This window comes from Pseudonaja textilis, chromosome 3 (genome assembly GCF_049901715.1).
Source record: "Pseudonaja textilis isolate UNSWEBS1 chromosome 3, rPseTex1.2, whole genome shotgun sequence".
Taxonomy (NCBI): Eukaryota; Metazoa; Chordata; class Lepidosauria; order Squamata; family Elapidae; genus Pseudonaja; species Pseudonaja textilis.
The window spans coordinates 198004970-198032829 of NC_141992.1; the positions used below are offsets into that span (position 1 = coordinate 198004970).

General features: G+C 47.0%; 1 protein-coding gene across 1 annotated transcript in view; it reads left to right on the plus strand.

Moving 5' to 3' along the window:
• The window catches only part of RHPN1 (rhophilin Rho GTPase binding protein 1), a 50023-nt gene that overhangs the window by 15024 nt on the left and 7139 nt on the right, over positions 1–27860 (plus strand). Inside the window, exons 2-13 of the mRNA XM_087931819.1 lie at positions 2402–2517; positions 5341–5469; positions 7150–7225; positions 7871–7948; positions 9490–9614; positions 11006–11172; positions 13321–13508; positions 16124–16280; positions 17133–17252; positions 20600–20794; positions 21949–22025; positions 23933–24079. Coding sequence (XP_087787945.1) covers positions 2402–2517; positions 5341–5469; positions 7150–7225; positions 7871–7948; positions 9490–9614; positions 11006–11172; positions 13321–13508; positions 16124–16280; positions 17133–17252; positions 20600–20794; positions 21949–22025; positions 23933–24079 — 1575 coding nt within the window. The remainder of the gene's footprint in view (positions 1–2401; positions 2518–5340; positions 5470–7149; positions 7226–7870; positions 7949–9489; positions 9615–11005; positions 11173–13320; positions 13509–16123; positions 16281–17132; positions 17253–20599; positions 20795–21948; positions 22026–23932; positions 24080–27860) is intronic.

Sequence of the window (27860 nt, forward strand, 5' to 3'; positions counted from 1 at the left end):
TGAGCTAAGCCACGCCCAGGCTCCTTGCTGTCTCCTTCTTGCTCACACAGCAAGTACTCTTTCAGTTTCCAAGCAGCCCTCCACTCTCTTGCACACTGGCAGGATGCTAGCCAGATGAATACCGATGGGTGCTGGTAGGCAGAGGCAGAATTTTTCTCCCCTTATTTTCCCCCCAACCACGTAGTTTCGTAGCAAAGCACGGGGATTGAGCTAGTTGAACAATAAATCTGTGCCGTTCCTCACTTTCCTTTATCCAATACTTTGGAAGAATTTAAAACTTTTTCCCTGGATGCCCATTTTACAGAGAGGCCTCAGCTTATGACTCCAGTGGAGCCCAGAATCTCTGTTGCTAAGCGAGCCATCATTAAGTGAATTTTGCCCCATTTTACGACCTTTCTGGCCCCTGGTTGTTAAGTGAATCGCTGCAGCTGATAGATTAGTAACCCGGTTGTTAAGTGAATTTGGCTTCCTTTGCTTGTCAGAAGGTCGCAAAAGGGGATCACGTGACCCCGGGAAACTGCGACCGTCGTAAATAGGAGTCAGTTGCCAAGTTCCAAATTTTGATCACCGTAAGGATGACCGTAAGGATTCTGCAGTGGTTGTAAGTGTGAAAAATGGCCATCAGTCCCTTGATAGTCACTAAACGACTGCTTATAAGTCAAGGACTACAAGGTACTTAGAAATAATTTTGTTCTAAAAGAAGATTAGATATAAGGAATTATTAGATAATCAGGGGAATTTAAAAGCAAAGGAAAAATTAAAAGAACAAGGTATAATTGTAGATTGATGGCCATATATGCAGATGAAAACTAGGCATAAAAAAGATATGGAAGAATTTGGAATAGAAAGGGAACCCTTCTGTTAGACCAAATTTTAACTGGTAAAGAAGAAAATTTTTTTTACTAGAACATATAATTATTTACTCCAAGTAGAAATGGAGGAAGAAGTAGTTAAGGGCCCAATGATTGCTTGGTCACAAAATGTAGGTCACAGTTCGAAGATTGGGAGAAAATTTGGACCAAGAACTGCAAATTAACACTATCAGCAGCATATAAAGAAAATTTAATCAAGATGTTTTATAGGTGGCATTTGACACTGGTGAGATTGCTCAAAATATACCCGAATATGAAACCACAATGCTGGAAATGTAAGCTCACAGATGGAACATACTATCACATGTGGTGGCAATACCCCAAAGTTAAAAAATATTGGAAAAAATGGATAAGACAAATTACAGGGTATGATACTGAATTTAATCCTGAAGCTTTTTTACTGGGGATGATTAAAGGAAACCCAAAGAAACATATCCAATACAGAAATAGTTTTGTCCTTCATGTGTTCTTCTCCTTGTTCCAAAGGTACTTTTTTTTTCAAGAGGCTACTGGATTTTCACTTCACGTTTTGCTTCTCATCCCAGAAAAGCTTCTTCAGCTCTGACAGGATGGTGGGGAAGGATTTATACTCCTTGCAGACAGCTGGTCATTTGCATCCTTTTAGAGGGTCATTGAGGCCACTTGGAGGTTTATCTGTGTCCTCGGGATCACCTGAGTGGTGCAAATGGGTGCGGAGCCTTCTTGGAACGGCTGAAAGGACTGTGTTGTGGAGCTGTGTGTTTCTGCCCTGTGTCCCTTCACTGTCACAGGCTATTGGGGGTAAGTATGTTGTCTGCATCTCAAATTGCAAGGAGTGTCAATCCTTCCACCTTCCCCATCATCCAGTCAGAGCTGAAGAAGCTTCTTGGATGAGAAGCGAAACGTCTTCCAAGCAAAAAAACCCAGAAAGTCCGGTTGCCTCTTGAAAAAATAAAGCACCTCTGGGACATCTCTGTGTTAGCTTTGTCCCTACCTTTCCTTCAATGTCTTTCAGGGACGTTGTTGTTATTTTTATTGTAGTCTCAAAAAAGATAATTGAGACTCTAGAAAGAGTGCAGAGAAGAACAACCAGGATGATTGGGGGACTGGAGACTAAAACGTTCAAAGAACGCTTATAGGAACTGGGCCTGGCTGGTCCAGGGAAGAGAAGGACCAGGGGAGACAGGAGAGCATCTTCCAATATTTGAGGGGCTGCCACAGAGAGGAGGAAGGGGTCAAGCTATTTTCTAAAGCCCCTTTGAAGGCCAGACAAGGAATAAGGGATGGAAACTGAACAAGGAGAGATTCAACCTGGAAATAAGGAGAAATTTTCTGACTGTGAGAACAATCAACCCATGGAACAGAAGTTGCCCTCGGAAGTTGTGGGAGCTTCATCCGTGGAGACTTTCAAGAATAGACTGGACTCCCATCTGTCAGAAATGGTGTAGGGCCTCCTGCTTGGGCGGGAGGTTGGACTAGATTACAAAGTCCAACTCCGATTACCTGTTATTTGGAGTTGTTGTTGTTACGCTTCATTTCTTTTTGGGCAGGGTTGTGACTCCTTGGCCCAGACGCAACGTACCAAGTTGCAACACCGCCGTGCAAGAATCAACCAGCAGATCAACAAAGAGATGAGGATGAGAACCGGGGCCGAGAATCTGTTCAGGTTTGCGTCAATGCCTTTTTATTCATTTTTTTTCCCCCTTGCTTTACCCTACTTCCCTTTTATCCACTTCCTTTTTTCCTTTCCTAATTCCCCTAATACCCTGTTTTCCCAAAAATACAACTTACCCTGAAAGTAAGTCCTAGCTTGAATTTTTACACATGCGCCCAATATAAGCCCTACCCACAAGATAAGCCCTAATGAAGATCCCACCCACTCCAAAGTAGACGGGTAAAAATTAAGATAGGGTGGGGATGTGGTGTGTGTGGAGCTGCCCTACTACTTACCTGTGGACAGTTGTAGTCAGGCCTCGCACACCCCAACACCTGCCTTGCCAGCCCATTTCTTCTGCCACCGGCAAGGCTGGCAAGGCTTTCCTGAAGACCTGTGGAGCTGATAACAAAGCTTAGGATCGATCCAGAGCTGCAGAGGCCTCCAGGAAAGCCTTGAAAGCCGCAGAAGAAGAAGTCCCCAAAGGTCTCTGACAGTGAAAAGGAGGCTGGGGGTGACGTGCACAAGTGAGGTTAGTTCATTGGATGACATCCCCCCAAAATAAGACCCGGTGCCTTTTTTGGTGGCAATATACATACATACATACATACATACATACATACATACATACATACATATATATATATATGACAGGGTCTTATTTTCGGGGAAAGACGGTAGTTGCTTTTGTATGCTTTTTGTATGTCACGTTGTAAAACTATGTAAACAGGAAGGTTTGTGTGGGCTAAATTAGAATCCCATTTGCGAGGGTGAATAACGCTGGTTCATCAGAATGGTTCCTTCTTTGAGACGAGTCCCCAGAAAACCGTCAAGAGCGATGGTCTCGCTTGCTTGAAGAGTGAAAAACCCCGGGACAGTTGGTATGCAGAGTTGTTATTCAAGGGTCAGCTGGTGACCTCCGCAGTCTCTTTTCTGCCTGACGTTCAGCATTTTGTGGCTGCTTAATGTTCAGAAACTTAGAAAGGGAGGAAAGGAAAACATTTACAGAGCTACACAATGCACACAACTGCCTACACACCCACATAGTCCAAAGAAGGGAGATGTTGGTTGAAAACATTCAAAACATCCTTTCTGGATAGGTCAATGTACAAAAAAATCTTCTTCTTCTTCTTCTTCTTCTTCTTCTTCTTCTTCTTCTTCTTCTTCTTCTTCTTCTTCTTCTTCTTCTTCTTCTTCTTCTTCTTCTTCTTCTTCTTCTTCTTCTTCTTCTTCTTCTTCTTCTTCTTCTTCTTCTTCTTCTTCTTTCCTCCTCCTCTTCCTTCTTCTTCTGCTTCTTCTTCCTCTCCATTTCCCTCTCCTCTTCCTCCTCCTCCTTCTCTTCCTCCTCCTCCTCCTCCTTCGTCTCCTTAGTCTTTTCCTTCTTTCCTCCTCCTCCTCCTCCTCCTCCTCCTCCTCCTCCTCTTCTTCTTCTTCTTTTTCCTCCTCTTCCTCCTCCTCCTTCTTCTGCTTCTCTTCTTCCTCTCCATTTCCCTCTCCTCTTCCTCCTCCTCCTTCTCTTCCTTCTCCTTCTTTTCCTCCTCCTCCTCCTCCTCCTCCTCCTCCTCCTCCTCTTCCTTCTCCTTCATCTCCCCCCGCCATCTGTCATTGGACATTGGCGATCATGTTGACCATCCTATTTTGATCAAACAGCCAGACGAAAAAGTGCTGTTGAGTTTTCTCCAAAATAGTCCCTTAGATTTGGAAGCCGGGATGTTCTTCTGCCTGGACCTCGTTTGCCTTCAATTTTTCCCTGAAGGATTAAAGCGAAAGGTGCCATATTTTTCCAGGTGTCACATCGCATGTCCAAAATACTCCAACTTCCACTTTTTAATGGTTTTTGATTATTCCCCTTGACTTTTCCAGACTTCTCCCCTCCTAGTTTCTGATTTTGTCAACCCATCTCATCCATAACAGCCGCCTATAAATCCACATTTCAAATGCTCGGAGGTCTCTTCCGCTGGCTTTCTGTCCAGGGACCAACTCTCCACTTCATAGTTTGACTGATTGAAAAGATGCGACATCTGACAAGCCTAGTTTTTCAATCTTAGGCTTATGTACAAAAAAAATCCCATTTATATAAATATCTTCACTGAAGGCTTTTTCAAGATTGGTGGCCATTGTGCTAAATTCCCAACCAATGCAATTTCTGTCCGTTTTTGTTGTTGCATTGCAGCTAATTCTTAACTTACATCCATTTGTTTAGAAGGTTCGAAGTTATAACGGCACTGGGAGGGAAACGTGACTTATGACTGTTTTTCACACTTATGACCATTGTATCATCCCCATGGTCAAAATTCAAAATGATAACCTGGGCCAAAAAACTTTGGATATAGCATAAATTTGGAAGATTGGGAAAACCTATGGAAAATAATTTACAAATTAAGGACTTGAGTTTCATGTTTAATGAATCATAGAATAATAATAATATCCTTTTTTTTTTATTACAAGTAGCCCCCTACTTACGACCACAATTGAGCCCCCAAAATTACATTGCTAAGTGAGAAATTCATTAAGCGGGCTTCACCCTCTTTTACGACCTTTCTTGCGACGGTTGTTAAGCGAATCAGTGCGGCTGTTTGATTCGTAACCCGGTTGTTAAGTGAATCTTTTGACTTTGCATGTCACAAGCATGGAACAGCTGCCAAGCCTCTGAATTTTGATCACATGATCACGGGGGTACTGGAAAGGTCGTAACCGAAAAACCGGTCATAAGTCCCTTTTTTTTCAGCGCCGTTGTAACTCTGAACAGTCACTAAATGAACTGTTGTAAGTCGAGGACTAACTGGAGAGACTTAAGTAATTTTTCCCCCCCTCTTTTCTTCATTGTGGTCTCAGGGCCACGAGTAACCACAAAGTCAAAGAGACGGTTGCTTTGGAACTCAGCTACGTCAACTCCAACTTGCAGCTACTAAAGGAGGAACTGGAAGAGTTGAACAGTTGCATGGAAGTCTACCAGAATGACAGGTGAGGTGGTGATTGGCAGCTGTCAGTTTGGAGCAGGGAAGCTCCTGGAGGTGGACTTCATGGGTTGGGAAAATTAAGTTGTCCCTTGCCACCAATTCCCACCTCCTCTGCCTTTTCACCGGGGTTCTTGGACCTTCTCAAGTCATCCTCGACTTAACGACCATAATGGAGCCTGCTGCCCAGTATGGTTGTAAAGCGGGTCACCCATGTGACTAACCTGATTTGTCAACCTTTTATGTGATGGTTGTTAATAAACACCACAGTTATTAAGCAAAGCAATGGGGCACTTTTGCTGAAAACCGAAAACGCCCATTTGGGGCAAAGATATCTTAAAACAAGGTCATGTCACTGCAGGATACCACAAGTAGGAATGACACAACTTGCCACAGCCAACGTACTGTGGCCAACTTACCACAGCCAACTCACCACGGCCAATTCACCATGGCCAACTCACCACAGCCAACTCACCACGGCCAATTCACCACGGCAAATTCATTACAGCCAACTTGTCACAGCCAACTCACGGCCAACTCATTACAGCCAACTCAACTCACCACGGTCAACTTGCGACAGCCACACATTATGACCAACTCGCCAGGGCCAACACATTATGGCCAATTCAACTCACCATGACCAACTCACCACGGCCAACTCATTACAGCCAACTCAACTCATCACGGCCAACTTGCCACGGCCACGCATTATGGCCAACTCATTACAGCCAACTCACCACGGCCACGCATTAGGGCCAGCTCACCACGGCCGACTCATTACGGCCAACTCTCCAAGGCCAACTCACCACAGCCAACTCAGCATGGCCAAAGCTCACTTAACGAGCATCTCGCTTAACAACCCAAAACATGAGCCTTGATTTTGGGGTCATAAGTCGAGGACGGGTGGTGTCTTTCTTCTTCCTGAGAACTAAATGAAATAAGCTTCGGAAAACTTGGTTTTTTGAAGCGAAGAAAACTGGAATCCTCCCCAGCAGATCTGCTGACTTTCAAAATCCCCCAGCCAATTTTACAAGTTGACTCACACAGTGACGAAGATCCGACGGGGGTTGAGAACATGTTCCATAGCAAACAAACATGATCACTAAATGAACTCGAGGATTACTTGTAATTTGAGGATTACCTGTAATTGGACCTGTGGCCCCTCCGAAATCTGCTCTCATTCTTCTCACCGCCTCTCTTCTCTCTCTCTCTCTTTCTCTCTCCCTCTTTCTCCCTTTCTCTCTCTCTTTTTCTATTCTCTCTCCTCTCTCTTTCCCCTTCTCTCCTTTCTCTCTCTCTTTTCTCTCTCTCCTTCCCCTCTCTCTTCTCTCTTTCTCTCTTCCCTTTCCCCCTCTCTTTCTCTCTCCCTCACTCTCTTTCTTCCTCTCTTTTTCTCTCCTGTCTCTTTTTCCTCTCTCTCTCTTTCTCTCTCCCTCTTATTTTTCTCTTCTCTCTTTCTCCTCTCTTTCTCTCTCCCCCTCTCTCTCTCCCCGTCTCTCTTTTTCTCTCTCTCCTCTCTCATTTTTCTCTTTCTCACTTTGTCTCTTCCCCCCTCTTTTTCTCTCTCTCTCCCTCTCTCTTTTCTCTCTCTCTCCCACGCTCTCTCTCATTCTCCTTCCCTCCTTCTCTTTCTCATCTCTCTCTCTCTCACTCTGCCTCACTCTCTCTCTCTCTTTCTGTTTCTCAGTGACTCCATTAGCGTCCCGATGATCCCCCTGGGTTTGAAGGAGACCAAAGAACTGGACTGGGCAGCTCCCCTGAAGGTAAGGAGATCTCGTAGATGGTGCGGTGATCCAGTCTCCAGCCTTTGAAGGGAGGCAAAGAGGTGGGTGCGAAACAGCCCTTAAATCTGGTGGGCTTCTCGTTAATTCCTAATTTCCTAAAACAGAGTTTCTCTTGGGGAAGTGGGGTTGGTGGTGAAACTCTCTGGTTACAGGGGAAAGAATTGAAGAAACCTGTTGACAAGTAGTCCTCGACTTACAACAGTCCATTTAGTGACCGTTCGAACCGACGACAGCACTGAAAAAAAGTGACTTAAGGGCCGTTTTTCACACAACGGTGGCAAGAATGCCCACGGTCACGTGGTCAAAATTGTGTCCGGGGGTGTGTGTGTCTCATGAGCCCCTTTTGTGACCGGCAAAGCCCATGGGGAAGGCAGATTCACCTAACAACCGTGTGACTAACTTAACGACGGCCATGATTCACTTCCCAACAGCCACAAGAATGGTTGTAGAAATGGGACAAAACACATTTTAACTAAGGTCTCACGGAACAACGGACAACTCCGTTCTGGTCGTAAGTCGAGGGCTTGATTTCGCAGTGGTTTTGAAAGCGGGAAGTTCAGGCAAATTGGTTAAGAACAACCACAAACAACAACAAGTGTGTTTTCATTTCGTGTGCAACTCCAGGCCGTCATTAAAGAACACTACCAGGAAGACGAAGACTCCTACAAGGCGGAGCTGGAAGCCCTTGTGGATTTGCGCCAGGTGTGTGATCTGGGTGTGTGTTGTGTGTGTAGTGGGGGAGGTAAGTTTGGAAGACAGCCGGTGTAGCAATCAACTCCAAGCCTTACTCCCAAGTCACTCCTTTTGTCTCAATTGTTCTTGCCTCCTGGCAGCTCTGCGCATGCGCGCACTGGGAACAGGCTCCCTCTGCTCCTCTGCCTCGCTGATGTCATATTCTGGAGGCTCTGGAGTCTGCACTAACTCCCGGATGGCCCTGGCCCCATCTCTTTATCGGACGCAGGACCATTGTCCGAGTCCTCCCCAGACTCTCGGACTGGCCCAGGTTCTTCCCCACTGTCCTACTCTACTGCCATCCTCAGGCTGCCGGCAGACCACAACAGGGGGTTAGACTAGACCACCTCCGAGGCACCTTCCAATGTCTGTATCCCCATTATCAGAATCGTCAAACAAATGGCAAATTCAAATTTCAACAAATAAATGCTCTGTCCTACATATTGGCAGAATAAATCAGAAAATAAAAAACAAGCTAAATAGTCAAGACCTTGTTGAGGAGCCAAACTCTGTCAAGGACCTTGGAGCACTCATCTCAAATGATCTAAGTGCTAGAGCCCACTGCAACTACATAGCCAAAAAGGCATTAAGAATTGTTACCTAATCTTACGTAGCTTTTTCTCTGGTAATATTACATTAATAATTAGAGCATACAAAACATTTGCTAGACCAATACTCGAATACAGCTCATCAGTCTGGAACTCACATTATGTAACTGATATTAGCACAGTTGAGAAAGTCCAGAAATATTTCACAAGAAGAGTTCTCCACTCCTCTACTCGTTGCAGAATACCTTATGCCACCAGACTTGAAATTCTAGATCTAGAAAACCTTGAATTATGCCGTCTTGGGTCTCATCTAAATATGGTATATAAAATCATACATTGCAATGACTTACCTGTCAATGAATACTTCAGCTTCAAGCATAACAACACAAGAGCACACAACAGATACAAACTCAAGGTTAACCGCACCAAGCTTGATGGCAGGAAATACGACTTCAGCAACAGAGTGGTCAAAGTCTGGAATACTCCACTTGACTCTGTGGTTTCTTCCCCAAACCCCCAAAACTTTAACCTTAGACCTTCTACTATTGACCTCACCCCTTTCCTAAGAGGTCTGTAGGGGGCGTGCATAAGCGCACCGATGTGCCTATCGTCCCTGTCCTATTGTTCTTTTTATTTTTCTTATTTTTCTTATACGTATCCATGTATTCATAACTTATGTTTTTACTTATACCTATTATCTTGTAAGCAATTGACATATATTAATTAATTAATTAACAACAATTAACCGGAAGAACTAACTTGCCTCCAGAAGTTGGAAATGCTCCAACACTGGAAAGTTTTAATAAGAAGAGATTGGACCCAACCATTTGTCCGGAATAAGACAGGATCTCCTGCTTGAGCAGGGGGGGTTGGACTAGATGACCTCCAAAGGCCCCGCCCAACCCTGTTACTCTGTTATTCATGGCTCTTTTTGCCTCTCTCCCCGTCTTGTGTCCCCAACAGGCCATGCGGGCACCCAGCCGGAACAAGGCGGGCCTTGAACTCCTGATGGAATATTACAGCCAGCTCTACTTCCTCGACAATCGATTCTTCTCGCCCCATCAGAACCTGGGACTTTTTTTCCACTGGTCAGTGGGGGGTGGGGGGTGGGGGAGGGGTTCGGCGTTGCACAGAGGGAATCCAGAGAGGAGAATCTTGGGAGCTCGGGGTTTGAAATGAGGGGTCCTTGGCACACTCTGAGATTGGTGGGTTTCTTGCAGACGTTCCGTGACCCAATTAGGGAACATCATCAGTAGTAGAAGGGAGAGGGTGTTTACACCTTCCAGCACTGATGCTGTTACCTAGTTGGGTCAGGAAATGTCTGCAAGAAAACCTCAAAACTCAGAAAGAGCAAGGACCCTTTACTTCTCCTCCTCCTCCTCCTCCTCCTCCTCCTCCTCCTCCTCCTCCTCCTCCTCCTCCTCCTCCTCCTCCTCCTCTTCTCCACAAACTCTATTCCCTTCTATCACTGATGCTGTTACCTAGTTGGGTCATGAAATGTCTGCAAGAAAACAACATAGCTCAGAGAGCACCAAGGACCCCACATCCGTTCTCCTCCTCCTCCTTCCTCCTGCTCCCTCTCTTGTAACACTGATGATGTTACTTAGTTGGATAATGAAATGCCTGGAACTATTTTTATTTGAGATAATAGCAAGGGAAAACAATAAAAGACTCACATATTTAATCGTACATATAACAACTGCAGCTAGAATCTTATACCCACAAAATTGGAAAAGTGCAAGGACACCTACAGGAGGAGGAAGTAATAAATACTAGGAGTGCACTGAAATGGACAGACTTACAATGGAACTTAAAGATAAAGAGGCGTCAAGGGTGCTACTTCACATGAGACATATTGTATAATTGGATAAATAACAGAAGCAGGGTTTAGTGTTAAATAAGGAACGAATACCAACAGAACACATATATGTAGAGGATAGAAGAAGATGTAAGAATAAACAATGTAAAAAAGTAAATTTTTGAACTGTACAAGGATATAATATGAACTGCACAAAGTGAGGATTCTAATAATAATAATACATAATGGAAGAAATAACAGGGACAATTTGGATGTATAATGTGATGGAGAGATTATACTACATGATACTAGGATGCATAACATGATGGGAAGGAGAGGAAAGGGATTTGATGCAACCAGTTCACAACGATGTTTAATTATGAACAGTTACATATTAAGGAAAAATGTACGGTACAATAAAATTTAATAAAGAAGAAATATCTGCAAGAAAACCACCAGCTCAGAGAGCACCAAAGACCCCACAGTCCTTTTCTTCCTCCTCCTCCTCTTCCTCTCCTCACACCCCACTCCCTCTAGCACTGATGATGTTACCTAGTTGGGTCACGAAACGCCTGCAAGGAAACCACCCAGTTCAGAGAACGCCTTCCTCCTTCTTCTTCCTCCTCCTCCTCCTCCTCCTCCTCCTCCTCCTCCGTCTCACTGCTCGGCTCTTCTTCCCAGGTACGATTCGCTGACGGGCGTGCCTTCTCACCAGCGGGCCCTGGCTTTTGAGAAAGGAAGCGTGCTTTTCAACATCGGGGCCTTGCACACCCAAATCGGGGCGCGCCAGGACCGTACCACTTTGCAGGGGGTGGACTGCGCCATTGAAGCCTTCCAAAGGGCATCGGGTACGTTGACTTGGGCAAGCCTTCTTAGGGTTTCCAATTGGGGCACGAAGTAGTAGATAGTGTTGAGGTGGGCTTCGTACCACACGTTACTCCATACCAAGACTAGCATTTACAGGCAGGGGTGGGATTCAAAAATCCCAGTAACCAGTTCGCTGCCTGGTTGCTGGGGGTGGGTGGCCATGGTGAGCATGGCTTACCGGAACTTCTGGGAGGGCCGTTTTTCACCTTCCTTAGAATCCGGAGGCTTCCCTCGGGCCTCTGGGAGAGCTGAAATGGCCTCCCCGGGCTCTGGAGGCCCTCCAGAAGCCGGAAACAGGCCTGCTTCCAGACTTCCGGTACTTCTGGGAGGGCCATTTTTGCCTTCCCCAGAATCCGGAGGCTTCTCTCGGGCCTCTGGGAGGGCTAAAATGGCCTCCCCAGGCTCTGGAGGCCTTCCAGAAACCGGAAACAGGCCCGTTTCCAGACTTCCGCTACTTCTGGGAGGGCCATTTTTTGCCTTCCCCAGAATCCGGAGGCTTCCCTCGGGCCTCTGGGAGGGCTAAAATGGCCTCCCCCGGGCTCTGGAGGCCCTCCAGAAACCGGAAACAGGCCCGTTTCCAGACTTCCGGTACTTCTGGGAGGGCCATTTTTTGCCTTCCCCAGAATCCGGAGGCTTCACTCAGGCCTCCAGGAGGGCTAAAATGGCCTCCCTCGGACTCTGGTGGCCCTCCAGAAACCGGAAACAGGCCTGTTTCCAGACTTCCGCTACTTCCAGGAGGGCTGTTTTTTCCCCCTCCCAGAGCTTCTGTGCAGAGCCTGCACATACCTGCATTGAAAATGGGCCACGTGGAGACTCCTGCGAGGCGAGAGGAGGGCAGGCCCAACCAGTTGGTTCAAATACTGGTTCAGTGAACCAGATGCAAATTTAACATCCGGTTCACTCGAATCGGACCAAACCAGCTGAATCTCACCCCTGTATACAGGTAGTCCTCGACTTACAACCAACATTGGGAGCAGGATTTCTGTTGTTAAGCGAGGTTTTGTTAAAGAGAACAGAATACATGCCCCTTGCCAAGGGCTTGGATTTTGGTTGCGTGACTTGCAGGAATGCCACAACGGTCACAACGTTTCTTTTCTTTCAGTGCCGTGGTAACTTTGAACAGCCGCTAAACAAACCGTTGTAAGTCAAGGACTACCTGTGCCCAAGGAATAAATGGTTTCCATAGCTGAATACAATCTCCTGATTTCCCCCAGTCGGCTAAGATCGAGGTCTCCAAACTTGGGAACTTTACGACTTGCATGGACTTCAACTTCCAGAATTCCCTTGCTGGCTGGGAAGTTGTAAAATGTCCACAAGTCGTAAAGTCCACCAAGTCGTAAAGTGGCCAAGCTTGCAGGCTCCTGTGCTCAGACTGTGGTGGGGTTCCCCACTAGACTACAAATCAGCCCAATTCAGTACAGCTTGCTTTAACCCAGGGGTCACCAACCTTTTGGATCGCACGGACCACCAAACTCATAATTTTAAATCCCAGGGACCACTAACTGGTTCTGTGGACGTGGCCTAATTTGTTGGGTGTGGCTTGGTGGTCATGTGACTGGTTGGGCATGGATGGTATGTAACTATGCAGGGATGGGGCCAGGATCATCTGGGAGTGGGGTGCTGACTCCGGAGCTTTCAGAGTCTGGCAGCAGCGAGGCAGAGGAACAGAGGGAGCCTGTTCCCAGTGCGCGTATGCACAGAGCTGCTAGAAGTTGAGAGCAGCTGAAACAAAGGGGGCAACTCGGGAGTAGAGCTCGGAGGTGATTGCCCCTCCCATAAGGGATAAAAGTCAGGCCAAGATGACGAAACCTTTGCAGGAAGCAAAGTAGTTCGATAGATTTCGAGTCCTTCTTGAAGCTCTGGTCGGTTTTTTCCTGGTATTTCGGTTGGTTTCTCTTCTAATTGGAGACCTCTGTTTTTGGCGGCATTTCACAACGCTGAAAGGCGTGTGCTGATCTTGAAGAACTGTTTATAATTAGTTCTGGCTGGGAATGAAAGTAATTCCCAGCGTTGCAATGAAATAGGTTTTGCTTTTGAAACAAGTTTGTGTTTAATGACGTTTGATGAAGCCTGGGTCAGAACCATATTCCTCCTCAGTGCTTGATCTCCTCTGGCCTCTCCTTTTGCAGGTGCCTTCAACTACCTGAAGGAGAACTTCTCCAATGCCCCCAGCCTTGACATGAGCAGCCCCTCCCTCAACATGCTGGTCCGTCTGATGATCTCCCAGGTGCAGGAATGCATCTTCGAGAAGGTTCTCCTACTCGGAGCCCAGAGCAACTTCCTCACCTACCTGCATCTGGCCCAGGAAGCGGCCCGGGTAGGCTATCCGACAATGGGTTCAAGAGGAAGCGGAGCAGGGGTGGTATGCTACCGGTTTGGGCGATCAGGAAGCTCCAAGGATCAGCTGAGAGTGAACCATTTGGTTTGTTCCGACGATCAGCTGTTTGGCCCACCAGCCTGCCTGGACTCTAGGCTGTGCTTTATACCTTGTTTCTCAAGCTCAGCTGATTGGCGTGGCACAGCGGATTGCCGCACGCCAGCTGTTTCACACACAGGGATTGCTGGAGAAGGTTATTAGGAAATGCAAAGTACGCACGCTCACCAAACCGGTAGGAAAAATTTTTTGAAACCCACCACTGGAGCGGAGGAATCTGGAGTCCCACCAGGGAGGACCGGGCACAGTGAGGGCCGGGGCGGGTGGGACAGAAGGTCCCTTCTCCGGACTTGTGGGCTAGTGTGATTACCCAGCCTTCTTAAGCCACTTACAAGTAAAACAACTCCTTTGTGGAACAGGGCAGTAACAGTCTTTTATTCACGTGGATAAACAAATAAGTTAGTCCCAACAAACCTGGGTTTAGCCAAGAAATCCCAATTGTTCGCTGTATACTAGAAACAAATGGTTGTCTGTGACAACCAGCTACTCCCAAGCTCCTATTATTTATTTCCCAGCCAGGGAGGGGCTGGATAGCATCTTCGCCTGTTTTTCCCTGAGATCCGGCTTATTGCTTTCCATTGCTCTCCTCTCCTCTCTGTTCGTATGTTCATATATTCATATATAAGGAACCTCTGTGGCGCAGTGGTTAGAGCAGTGATGGCTAACCTATGACACGCGTGTCACTCGTGACACGCCGAGGCACTTTGACTGACACGCCTGTTGGTGTGGGGAAAACCTGCACATTTAGAGGCTGCCCGTGCTCGGCTCCAATCCCTGCTCCCTGCTTGTGGCGTGAAGGCGTGGTGTCACCGCTGCCGTGAGATCTTTGCAGCAGAGAACCAGTTTTAACCGCCATAAACTGAGGTTTGTCAGTTTCATTACCTCAGGAACGCTACAGGAGGAAAGGAGATCCGTGAGGTTCACAGCCCTGTAAGGTGGCCTTCCGATCCCCACATCCTGCACCTGCAGCCCTGAGACCAGGGAGATGAGTTTCACAGCCCTGTGTGATCACCCCAGCCCAGTCCGTCATAAACCAAATTATTGATATTTCTTGAAGTGACACACGACCCGAGGAAGGCCACACTTTTTCCCGATTTTCAACACACCAAGCTGAAAAGGTTAGCCATCACTGGGTTAGAGTGCAGTACTGCAAGCTACTTCTGCAGCCACCTGCCTATAGTTTGGCAGTTCAAATCCCACCAGGCTCAAGGTTGACTCATCCTTCCATCCTCCTCTGAGGACCCTGATTATTCGAGCCAATATGCTGACTCTGTAAACCGCTTAGAGAGGGCTGTAAAGCACTATAAAGCGGTATATAAGTCTAAGTGCTATTGCTACATGGGATGGGCCTCATCTGTCCCACCCCCTCAGTCAGCTCGGGCCCCGAAGACATCTGCCTCTCCGCCTGGAGAGGACAGAAGGCCCCGACTCTGCCTCTGTCTGAGTTGGCCCAGGCTTCGCCTCCCGTGAGTCGGCTGCTAGCTCTCGGCCAAACTTGGTTTCCAAACATTTCATTACAAGGTTAGGTAACACCTTCAGCAAGGAATGTCAGTGCTGGAGGTGTTCTTCTGCTTATAAGGGCTTTGTGTGGTCAGTGGGTCTTGGGATGGGGGGAGGTCATGTCAGGTGAGGGTTGTGATGGGTCTTCTGATGGTTCAGGTGTGGGTTGCCTCAGGTGATGGTCTTGGGATGGGTCGAGGTGTGGGTTTTGTCAGGTATGGGTCTTCTGATGGGTCTTCTGATGGTTCAGGTGTGGGTTGCCTCAGGTGAGGGTCTTGAGATGGGTCAAGGTGTGGGTTTTGTCAGGTATGGGTCTTCTGATGGGTCTTCTGATGGTTCAGGTGTGGGTCGCCTCAGGTGAGGGTCTTGTGATGGGTCAAGGTGTGGCCTTTATCAGGTATGGGTCTTCTGATGGGTCTTCTGATGGTTCAGGTGTGGGTTGCCTCAGGTGAGGGTCTTGAGATGGGTCAAGGTGTGGGTTTTGTCAGGTATGGGTCTTGTGATGGGTCTTATGATTGTTCTGGTGTGGATCGCATCAGGTGTGGTTCTTGTGATGGGTCAGGTATTGGTTGCATCAGGTGAGAGTCTTGTGATGGGGAGGTCACATCAGGTGAGGGTCACTAGCAGATGAAGTGCCGGTGGTAAGGGAGGGGTAGCATGGATTGGTTGAGGGTCAACACCGTCTCTGGTTGGTTATGCGGTTGGTTTGAATTCTGAGGGGTTGGTAGGTCAATGAGTCGGTTGAAGGAGTTGCTCGTAGAATGCCAACCCACACAACCCCCTCCCCAACCATCACTTCCCCTCCCAGTGACCCTCACCTGAGGTGACCCAACCTCCACCCCTGAGCTACAGATGTTTGCCACCATCGCGAACCTGGCACCATGCTATGGAAATCAAGCCAGATGTTCTTCTAGTGGCCCTCAAGGGACGCTGTCCTCTTCTTTGTTTCCCTCCTTGGACTTCCCGTCTTCAGCTTGGCCCCCTCTTTGCCTCCCCAGGTAGAGGAAGTCTACTCCTTGGTGCACCAGACCATGGCCCAGCCTCAGGTCAAAGACTATGTGCCTTTCTCCTGGACCTCCATGGTGCACGTCAAAGCTGAGCACTTCAAGGCCCTCTCGCACTACTACGCCGCGGTTGCACTCTGCGACTGCCCCTGTGAGTAACCACGGTTGCCAAGAGCTTCTCTGTGAGGGAGAGGGAGAAGACAGGGGACGTCGCTATGTAGGGAGGAACCAAGTCTGAGCTGTATGTAGAGCACCCATGTTAGAGCCTCTCTCTTTTTTTTCCTTCTTCTTTCTTTCCTTCTTTCCTTTTCATAGTCTTTCTTTCCTTCCTTCCTTCGTTCTTCCTTTTTTCCTTCCTCCCTCTCTTCATTTCTTCTTTCTTCCCTTCCTCCTTCCCATCCCCCTCTCTCTCTCCTTCCTTCCTCCCTCCTCTTTCTCTCCTTCCTTCCTTCTTCCCTTCCTTCCTTTTTCCTTCTCTTCCTCCTTTCCTCCTCCCCTTCCCTTCATCTTCCTCTCTCTAGAAACGACCATGAAATGGGTGTGTGGGGTCTCTAACAATGCTCCGAGCTCAAAGCACACAGTGCTTATAAGCAGCGTCCTGAATAACGGGGAGCGAGCTTCCTATCATCTTCTCCGCTGCCCTCACCACTCTCTGTAGGGACTTTCTATCTGAGGCGCTGCCGCCACCAAACCAAACAGATGCAGTTTGTTAAAACACTTTCAATCCTGCCTCTGTGAAAAGTGGCCGGGACAGACGATGTGCTCCCCTCATCCATGCTGGTTGCATGCTTCACTAAGGATGTCGTGTGGAGAGATCAATAATGCAGATCGTTAGTTATCTTCTGGGAGTTGAACTCCATAGGTCCATGCTGGCTTAGGAATTCTGGGAGTTGAAGTCCACAAGTCATCAAAGGGCCATCGTTCCCCAGCCCTGGCTTACGGCCAAGGAAGGTCCAGCGTCTCTCCATCCCTTCTTCCCATCACCTTCTCTCTATTTCTGCAGCCACGTCGGAGGTGGATTTTCCCGAGCATGAAAAAGCGTTCCTCCAGTTTCACGTCTCCACGCCGGAAGGACCGGCTCCTTCCTTACTTTTGCGAGACCAGGAAGCGCGCCGGCGCCTGGGTGAGTGACCCCAGCCCCCTCTCCCTCAAAAAAAATAACCAGGTGCAGAAATGAAGGTCAGAAGTCAGATAAGAGGAAGGACATCTCCTAGGCTGCTGATAGTGTCAGGTACTCCTCAATGTACAACCGTTAGTTTAGCCATTGCTCAAAGTTACAACGGCACTGAAAAGAGTGCCCTTGCAACCGGTCCTCGCACTTATGACCCTCGCAACGTTCCCCAGGGTCACGTGATCGAAATTCCAGCACTTGGCAACCAGCCTGTATAGGTAGTCCTCAACTTGCAACCACTTGTTTAGTGACCATTCAAAGTTGCAACGGCACTAAAAACGTGATTTGGGTCTGCTTTTCACACTTATGACCATTGCAACTCACACACCCCTCTGGTCACGTGATCAAAACTCAGAGGCTTGGCAACTGGCATGTACTTATGACTGTTGCCGTGTCCCGGGGATCACAAATTTGCAAACTTTTGACCAGCCAAGTCAACGGGGAAGCCAGATTCGCTTAACAACCACGTGACCAATTTAACACCAGTGATTCACTTAACAACTGAAAGTTTGTAAAGTGCAACAAAACTCCCTTTGCAGCTGTCTCGCTTAGCAACAGAAATTTTGGGCTTAATGTGAGTCATAAATTGAGGACTATCTATATTGTTTGGAAAAAATGTTTTCCGCGGAACATAAACCCTTGTGGGGTGGGCGACTGGGCAACTGAATGGAGCTAGCAGAGTGTTTTTTAATGGCCGGATGCCCTTCCCTGTTGCCAGTGCAGAGTTATATTTGGCAGATATATTCTCATCGTTGCCCAGAGAGAGAATCGAACTCACAAGCCTCTGGATTGTGAGGCGAGAGCTCCATCTCTAGGCCACCGCACCACTCACCACTGACCTATACCACCCCAGACAAATGGTTTTCCCAATTACTTCTTGAAAACCCTCCAGTCGTAGAGCTCCCACAAGTTCCGGAACCATCTCTTTAGAACTCTTTGTCTCCCAGCCAACCAAGCAGAACTTTTGCATTGTGAGGTTAGTTTGTGTCGTGGGTTCCAGACGTGCCAACTTCTGTGCCCAGTGGAAGTGCCAGCATTCACATCCAGAATGTAGACTTGCTTCCTATAAGGGGCAACATTTTTTTTTTGTCGGTGTGAATTGTAGAACTTCTACTTGTAGAACGACTTCCCTTTTTAAAAAAAAAATTAAGCTCGTTCCGTCTGCTGGGAAGATTGTATTTCAATTTAGGGTAAGAGGACCACAGTTTAAAGCTGTCAGCTGTCAAAATTTAGAGGACAATTTTGCTAAGGCAGTTTCTCAGTTATCTGGATGGATGGAGCAGGTGTGCACTGAGAGGTTTACTTTATTTATTTTTTGTAATTTTATGTATGGTTTATTTTTTCTTCAACGTATATAAATACTTAGTGATCAGTACGTTGTCTGGGTCAATTTGCTTTATACAAAATACTAATAATATTATTTAGATGTACATAATGATAATCTTTCAATTTCTAAGATTTACATACACATTGTAGTTATGATGTATTATATTTTGTAGCAGTATGCGCAGTAATGTTTTCCCAATTTCTACTTTCTGCCTCTTATTTCTAACCCCTAACACAATTCCCATTTAAAAGTATTACGTATCTATCTATCATCTCTTACGCTTTACTATTTAAGCATATGTGATTGTAGTCAGCTTCTAATATTTACTTATACATAGTAGTTATAGTAACATATCATGTAAAAGTATGCATAATAACATTTTCCCAAGTTCTAGTTTCTAGCTGTTTTCTAATCTTTAATAAAACAAATCCCATATTAAGATGTATTCCATATCTATCCATCATCTCTTGTTCTTGTTAATATTTCAACTCATAATGACTTTTGGATCAATCTCCCATGCTCCTCCCTTATCCCTCTACATCAAGGATGTCAAACTCAAGGCCCATGGGCCAAATCCAGCCCTGGGGTGGTTAAATCCGGTTGGCAAGGCTGGCCTGGAAATATCAAAGGATTGGCCCGCGGTGCCTCTGGCGGCTAAAACAAGCCACGTGCACCACCGCCACCCGCACTTCATTTTCACTCTCCGTGGCCTCCTGCAGCATTCTGCCAGCTGAAAATGGGCCAAAAATGGGTGTGAAATGACCCGAAAACAGCCAAAAATGATGCAAAGGGCCAAAGCCGACCCCAAATGCCCCAAAACAGGCATAAAAACAGACTGAAAAAGGTCCCACAGCAGGCTGAAAACAGCCCCCAAAATAGGTTGAAAAACAGCTTCAAAAAGAGCCCAAAAAGGGCCAAAGCCGACCCCCAAATGCCCCAAAACAGGCATAAAAACAGACTGAAAAAAGGTCCCACAGCAGGCTGAAAACAGCCCCCAAAATAGGTTGAAAAACAGCTTCAAAAAGACGCCCAAAAAAGTCCTGAAAAACGACCCCAAAATGGCCCGAGAAATGACCCAAAAATGGCTGGAAAAGAGGCCCGAAAAAGTCCTGAAAAATAACCCCAAAACAGCCTGAGAAATGACCCAAAATGGCTGAAAAAGAGGCCCCAAAAAGTCCTGAAAATGACCCAAAAACAGCCCAAGAAATGACCCCAAAACAGCTGAAAAAGAGGCCCCAAAAAGTCCTGAAAAACGACCCCAAAATGGCCCGAGAAATGACCCAAAATAACTGGAAAAGTGGCCTGAAAAAGTCATGAAAAACAACCCCAAAACGGTCCAAGAAATGACCCAAAATAACTGGAAAAGTGGCCTGAAAAAGTCATGAAAAACAACCCCAAAACGGTCCAAGAAATGACCCAAAAGCAGCTGAAAAAGAGGCCGAAAAGGTCCTGAAAAACAACCCCAAAATGGTCCAAGAAAGAAAAACACCCCAAAACGGCCCGAAAAATGGCCCAACAAATGGGCTGAAAATGTTTCAAAAATGGCCCCAAATGCCACCCAAAACAGACTTAAAATGGGCTGAAAAACGCCCAAAAACATTTTTAGCAGGCCCAAGTGCTGCAGGAGGCATCCTTCCTGCCCCCCCCCTCCGGCCTGGCCCAGGGGGATCCGGCCCTCGAAATCCAGTTTGACACCCCCACCCACCCCGGCTCTACACTCATGTTCAATCCAAATATCTTCTCTGCCTCTACACCTGCCTCTTGTTGTCTTCTACTCTCTAAAATAGTACCTCTTTCATCCCTTCTAAGGGATCCTTCTCTCCGCTCTCTTCTACGTCTTCTTCTGAGGGGTTGATGAGGAGGATCAACCAGATCCTTTCAGAAAAGGGGCCAACCCAAGGCTGGCATTGGGCTTTGGGTTTCTGGTTCTCCAAGGTGGACATGTTTGTTGTGTTTTTGTGTTTTTTTGCAGGGAAAGCCCACCTCAAGAAAGCCATAATCGAGCACGAGGAGGCCATGAGGATCCACAGCTTGTGCAAGATCTTGAGGAAGATGGATATCTTGCAGGAGGTCCTCTCACTGGCCCACAAACGGTCCCTCAACAAATACTCCGAAATTGAGCACGAGGAAGACTTCTTTGAAACCGCAGAAGCTCCAGACATCCATCGTAAGTGGCAGCCTCTGCCAATCTGGCCTGGATCTGAAAATAGAATACAGAACAAGGGACCTGGGAGGTCTTCTAGCCTGACCTCCCTGCTCAAGCAGGAGACCTTATAATAGATAAATGATTGTCTAATCTCTTCTTGAAAACCTCCAGAAGACAACGGTTCCACTGTTTAATTGTTCTCATTCTCAAGAAATTCCTCCTTAGTTCTAGGTCGCTTCTCTCCTTGATTAGTTTCCACCCGTTGCTTCTTGTCCTGCCCTGAGGTGTTTTGGCCAACCCCTCTTCTTTGGGGCAGCCCCTCAAATACTGGAACAGGGCTATCATGTCCCCTCTAATTCTTCTTTTCATTATACCCAATTCCTGCAAACTTAGAGAAATTTGGCCTTTGCTATCCCCGAGCCCCAAATGAACAATCCTTTTGGCTCAAAAAAGGGGTAAAATTGGAATAATAACAGAATTTCTGTTAACTCATCTGGTTGGGGAAGCCACAAAAACAGAAAGCAGAATAAGAGTTGGAAGGGACCTTGGAGGTCTTCTAGTCCAACCCCGCTCCTAGACAAGAAACCCTTCATCACGGCTGTCCAATCTCTTCTTGGAAGCCTCCAGCGTTGGAGCATTCACAATTTCTGGAGCCAAGTTGTTCCACTGGTTAATCGTTCTGACTGTTGCTTTATCATTTTTTTTCCAACCATGTATGGATTTTTGTCCAATATTTTTTTTTTTTTTTTGCTTTTGTGCATGCCCACCACATATGATGATATGGACCAGACTTAAAATTTTCATGGTGCTGCCAACCCAACAGCTTTTGGAGCAGACAACACAACAGGGTTGGGTTCAACCATGACCTCCATTGACTGGTAGCAAAGACGTGTTGCTTTGGTGTTTCATGAAGGCTCAGTGGACTGTACGCTCATTGAATTAAACTCTTCCTTCATGGCTTCTGAAATTCTAAGTGTTATTCCAGCTCTTTTTTAGATGTTCTAGGTTGTCCTAGGTTGAAGGACTAGAAACTTGCCCGGAGTCAAATTCTGTATTTGGGTGAATGGAAAGCACACATTTCTTTGTCTCAGGCCTCTATCTTCAGTGTGAACTAAAATATGGAAGATACCAGGTTCCAAAGTTGTAACGTTTTCCCTTCTGTTGTGTTCTTCTAGCCAAAACACATCAGAGACCTGAAATCAAATCCCCCAACTTCTCCAAGGTGAAGGTCGTAGACATCTTTCATAGATTGGTAAGTTTGATACCTTCTGTGAGAGAATTGTGTTTGTGTGGACAACAAAGACCCTGCCTTCATAGAACCGGAACTGAAGTAGCCTTGTGTGTTGTGGTTTCCAGTGTACACTTGTGCATACCGCTGCATGGTTCTCAACTTTCATAATGCAAGAATTCACATTTACCCAAGAAAGTTGATGAGCACAAGAGTACGGCTGGAGTAAAATTGGAATTTCCTGATAGGCTTAGATGCCATCAAGTCAGTTCTGGGGGTTGCAGGAACCAACGTTCACCATCTCAGCTTGTCTCCAACAATCATTAATAGCGGTTCCAAAGACAGTGTCATCAACTCTTTGATCCTGTCCATCCGTCCCTCAACTTTTCCAAGTGTAATCTGTAGCTCTTCCAAGGATTTTCCAGTGAGCCTGTCTATTCAGCCAATGCATTGTCTTTCCATTCTACCTTTCCTCAACTTTGCCAGTAGAATAATTTTGTCTTCTAGTGTCCCATGACCAAAGCATGTTGAAGTTTTGGTATCAGCTCAAAAGAAGGAGGATTGTCCTCTGCTTGGCTATTTCCTCCTGCCCAGATTGTAACTAACGTCCAGAGTTTGCTGACCAGTCAAGCACAAAGAACTCAAAAGGAGATGAAGTTCTTTGTGGAGAACGTTCTATCAGAGGCTCTTAACCATAATGGTTCAGTGGGCCTTGGAGTGGCTGGACGTAGTCTATCTGAGTGGTTGATGGGGAAGAGTTAATATGGGGTCCTTGCTACTCTTTGAGCAGGGTTGTTTGCTTGCAGGCGTTTCATGACCCAACTAGGTAACATCATCAGTGCTAGAAGGGAGTGGTGTTTGCTCTTATATACACATGGCTTGGCCTGTCAGTGTTGGTGGGAGTGTTCTTGCCGGTTCCTTGATTAGACTGTTGTTTATTGTTTGGTTGTTGGTCCAGTATTAATCATGATGTTAATCTCTAGATCTCTAATCTACCAGTCAGGATTCAGGCCTGGATTTGGGACAGAAACAGCATTGGTTGCACTTTTGGATGATCTCTGGCGGGAGCGGGATGCGGGTAGTGCATCCATCCTTGCTCTATTTGACCTCTCGGCGGCTTTTGATCCTGGAATTCTCCTGGGATGGCTTCAGGAGACGGGAGCGGGAGGCCTTGTGCTGTCTTGGTTCACTGCCTTCCTCTGCAGTTGCTCTCAGTCAGCGTTGATAGGAGGGGAGAGATTCAACCCTCACCCACTGCTTTACGGGGTTCCGCGGGGCTCGGTACTCTCTCCGCTCCTGTTCAACATTCATATGAAGCCGCTGGGTGAGATCATCCGCCACCATGGACTGAGGTATCACCAATATGCTGATGATACTCAGCTGTATGTCTCGGCCCGCGGTGAGTTGAGGATTGCCGTGTCTTCCCTCTCGCAGCGCCTGGAGGTTGTTAGGGGCTGGATGGGGAGCAACGGGTCGAAACTAAAACCCGTGCAAGACCGAGTGGCTCTGGGTCTGGGGTTCGTTGCTTCAGGGAGAATTACCACCTTTAGTCCTGGATGGGATGGCACTACCCCAAACAGACCCTGCGCGTAATATAGGGGTTTTCCTGGACTCACAACTCCTGTTCGAAGAGCAGGTGGCGGTCGTGGCCAGGAGGGCCTTTGCGCAACTGCGGGTTGTGCACCAGTTTTACGCCCTTTCCTGGATCAGTGGTCTCTACTCACAGTCACTCATGTCCTGGTCAGTTCCCATCTTGATTATTGCAACGTGCTCTACATGGGGCTGCCCTTGAAGCTGTAATATATTCTACTACATTTATTTCTTTCTTATTACTATTCCCTTCGCCTTCTGTTGACCAGCGTAATGTACGGACCACTTCAGCCTGGCTCCTTACTCCGGGCCCACGTTTTGTTTTGTTTTTTCGCCCTCAGGGACCCCTCTCCATTTTCTCTGCCAAGAATAAGTGGCACCCCATCCGGACGGTGCTCTTGGTGCGCGGAGCAAACGGCTTTGGATTCACCCTGCGAGGCGATTCTCCAGTCCTGGTCGCTGGGATCATTGCTGGTGGGTGTGCAGCGGTAAGTTGCCTATTCGGTAATAGCCAAAGCGGGATCCAGGATTGCTTTGGAAAACTTACAGGACTTCCCAGTGTGGTTTGGAGGGACTATCTGACCTGCTAGCCCTAGGGTCTATTTATGGAGAAAGATATAGTTTTATTAGAAGTCAACTGCATTGCAATAATGCATGGCCCACGGAACTGGGCCTGGCTAGTCTAGTGAAGAGAAGGACCAGGGGAGACATGACAGCAGTCACCCAATATTTGAGGGGCTGCCACAGAGAAGAGGAGGGGGGGGTCAAGCTATTTTCCTTCCTTAATTGCCTCCCATCTCTGGTCCCTCCATGACCGATCAGATTCAAGCAAGATGTTTTCAGAATGTTGGCCCGTAGCTGCCTTCTTCTCCCAGCCGGGCGACCTTGAAGTAGCATCTCAGGGAGATAATAGCAGTTACTTGCGCTTTCCCCCAAGCATTTTCTACCCCTCATCCACCCTCATCCAGAGTTCATGCAGACTGTCAAAAGCACTCAAGCAAAAAAAAAAATGGCAACTACAGGGTCAGTCTTGGGTCAGGGTGGAAATCTGATGCCGGGAGAAATTTCAGTAGAAGCTCAAGAACCCCGCAAGCAAGTTGATCAAACGGCCAGTCGGTTCTTGGCCATTTAAGTTGGTTTTCGGCCAATAAAGAGCAGCCGTATCCGTGCATCTACAAAAGGGGTCATTCAGCATTCCTTTAAGAACTTGGGAGGCTTGGGAGAAGAGATACACGGAAACTGAATCCCTGGACGCAACAGCAAGGACTTGATCGCCCAAGTCACAAAGAAGGGGCGGGGGACGTGACCTCGGCCACCATGGGGAACTTCAAAGGGAGACTATGCAAAATTAATGGCCGGGAAGGATAGTCTATCAGCAGCCAGGAACCATGAGAGGTAAGCTGATCTCCATGACCCAGCGGTCATGCCATGTGTCCAGCCAAAGACCAGCTGCCGGACGGGAAACAACAGGAAGTTGTTTTGTTTTGATGGAAGCTATTTCGTGGCGTGTTTCCAACCCCACCTCATTTTCCGTGCCCCCACCTAATGTCGTGTCTCATCTCACAGCCCTCTTTCCTGGCTGACCTCCCCAAGCCCTTTTGAATTACAGTTTTACAGAGTTGGAAGGGACCTTGTAGGTCATCGAGTCCAGCCCCCGCCCAAACACCATGGAACCCATCAGATGGCTAGTGTGACCTGCTGTTGTTGGGGTGTGAGGAGGTGTGAGTTATTTTTGTTTTGTTGGTTTTCCCAAATTTTGTTCTGTTGTACTTTACTAATTTATTTGATGCTTTTTGTCCTTATTGTTTTTTGTTTTTATTTTCTGTTTTAAATATGATTTTACATTGTGAAAGCTTCCTTGAGTCTCCATGGGCGAATAGGCAGCGATAGAAATCAAATAATTAATAAATAATCTCTAGAGAGGAATGTTCCCTCCCTTCTAGCACTGATGATGTTCCCTAGTTGGGTAATAAAACGTTTGCAAGAACTCAAGCAAGCTTAGAGAGATCCAGGACCTCATATCTGTCGTCGTCATCTTCCTCGTCCTCCTCCTCCTCCCGCTGCTGCGAACCCCACTATCTTCTAAAACTGATGACATTCTCTAGTTGGGCAATGAAATGTCTGCAAGGAAGCAATCAAGCTCAGAGAATTCCAAGGAATGACCCCCATCTGTCCTCCTCCTCCTCCTCCTCCTCCTCTCCACAAACCACACTATCTTCTAGCACTGATGATGTTCCCTAGTTGGGTCATGAAATGTCTACAAGAAATCAACCAAGTTCAGAGAGCATCAAGGATCCACACAGTTCAACCCCTGAGCTACAAATATTCCCTCCGTAAGGTCTGGCAGTACGCTTGAGCCAAAAATGAACTTAAACGAAGACTTAAATGGAGACTTGCCGATCAAAAAAAAGCGGGCTTTATTTTTGATCAAAGTTAAAAGTTCTGGGTAAGAAGTTCTTAAGCAGATCACAAGAGACACGGGAGAAAAATTCTACAAAATGCAGAAAGATGTCCCGTCCTTCTTATATATAGTCCTTGTTCTTAGTTCTCTAATTACTTTGTACATCTCTAGTCATGTAAGCTAATAAGCTGTAAAACTCTAGTCATGTAATCTAACTAAGATTTACATCTTTACATCTGGCTCTGTTATCTTTTCTCCCGTTGTCTCCCTAATTGATCATTTGAGGTGTGTATCACTTCAGATGTGTAGATTACTTTGGGAGGCGTTACGTTCCCAGAGGATGCCAGGTGAGACGGGTCAATCCAGGAAAAGAAATGGATTTAGATTGATTTAGATGGGAGAACCCCATCTGCCTTAATAGGAGAAGGATGTCATTGATTGCAGGCATGAGTTTACAATTGTTTTACAACAAGTGAGTGGTTAAGGAAACCTTTTTTTTTACAACAGCAAGATAACAAATGCCTATAGCAGTGGTGGCTAACCTTTTTGGTCTCCGTGCCAAAAATTGCGCATGTACGCTTGAATGCCAGCACCCAGAAGGCAATGCATGTGGACCCACACACACCCTGTGCATGCGTGCGCAATCACGCCCCCCTCCCTTACCTGCATTGCGCCTTCTAGCTGTTTTTCGGCCCATTTGAGGCCTTTTTTTGGCCTTCCAGAGGCTCGAGGGAAGCCTCTTCAGCCTTTGGAGGCCGAAAAACGGGACCGTTTTGTCACTTCTGGTATTTCCCGAAATACAAGAAGTGAGGAAACAGGCCTGTTTTTCAGCCTGCAGAGGCTTCCCTCCATCCTCTTCCCTCAAGGCCTCAAACAAGCCGAAAATCAGCTGGGAGGTGCGTGCAGGCACAGCGCAGGTAAGTTTGCCGGGGGCTCGCGTGCCTGCACAAATGGCTCTGCGTGCCACCTGTGGCACGTTTGCCACAGCTTCCCCATCATGGGCCTCTAGAGTAACTTTCTACTTCACGCTGTAACATATTCTACTACATTTCTTTCTTTCTTATTACTATTCCCTTCGCCTTCTGTTGACCAGCGTAATGTACGAACCACTTCAGCTTGGCTCCTTACTCCGGGCCCACGTTTTGTTTTGTTTTTTCCCCCTCAGGGACCCCTCTCCATTTTCTCTGCCAAGAATAAGTGGCACCCCATCCGGACGGTGCTCTTGGTGCGCGGAGCAAACGGCTTTGGATTCACCCTGCGAGGCGATTCTCCAGTCCTGGTCGCTGGGATCATTGCTGGTGGGTGTGCAGCGGTAAGTTGCCTATTCGGTAACAGCCAAAGTGGGATCCAGGGTTGCTTTGGAAAACTTACAGGACTTCCCAGTGTGGTTTGGAGGGACTATCTGACCTGCTAGCCCTAGGGTCTATTTATGGAGAAAGGTATAGTTTTATTAGAAGTCAACTGCATTGCAATAATGCATGGCCCATGGAACTGGGCCTGGCTAGTCTAGTGAAGAGAAGGACCAGGGGAGACATGACAGCAGTCACCCAATATTTGAGGGGCTGCCACAGAGACGAGGGGGGGGGGGCAAGCTATTTTCCTTCCTTAATTGCCTCCATGACCGATCAGATTCAAGCAAGATGTTTTCAGAATGTTGGCATGTAGCTGCCTTCTTCTCCCAGCCGGGCGACCTTGAAGTAGCATCTCAGGGAGATAATAGCAGTTACTTGCGCTTTCCCCCAAGCATTTCCTGCCCCTCATCCACCCTCATCCAGAGGTCATGCAGACTGTCAAAAGCACTCCAGCAAAAAAAAAAAATGGCAACTACAGGGTCAGTCTTGGGTCAGGGTGGAAATCTGATGCCAGGA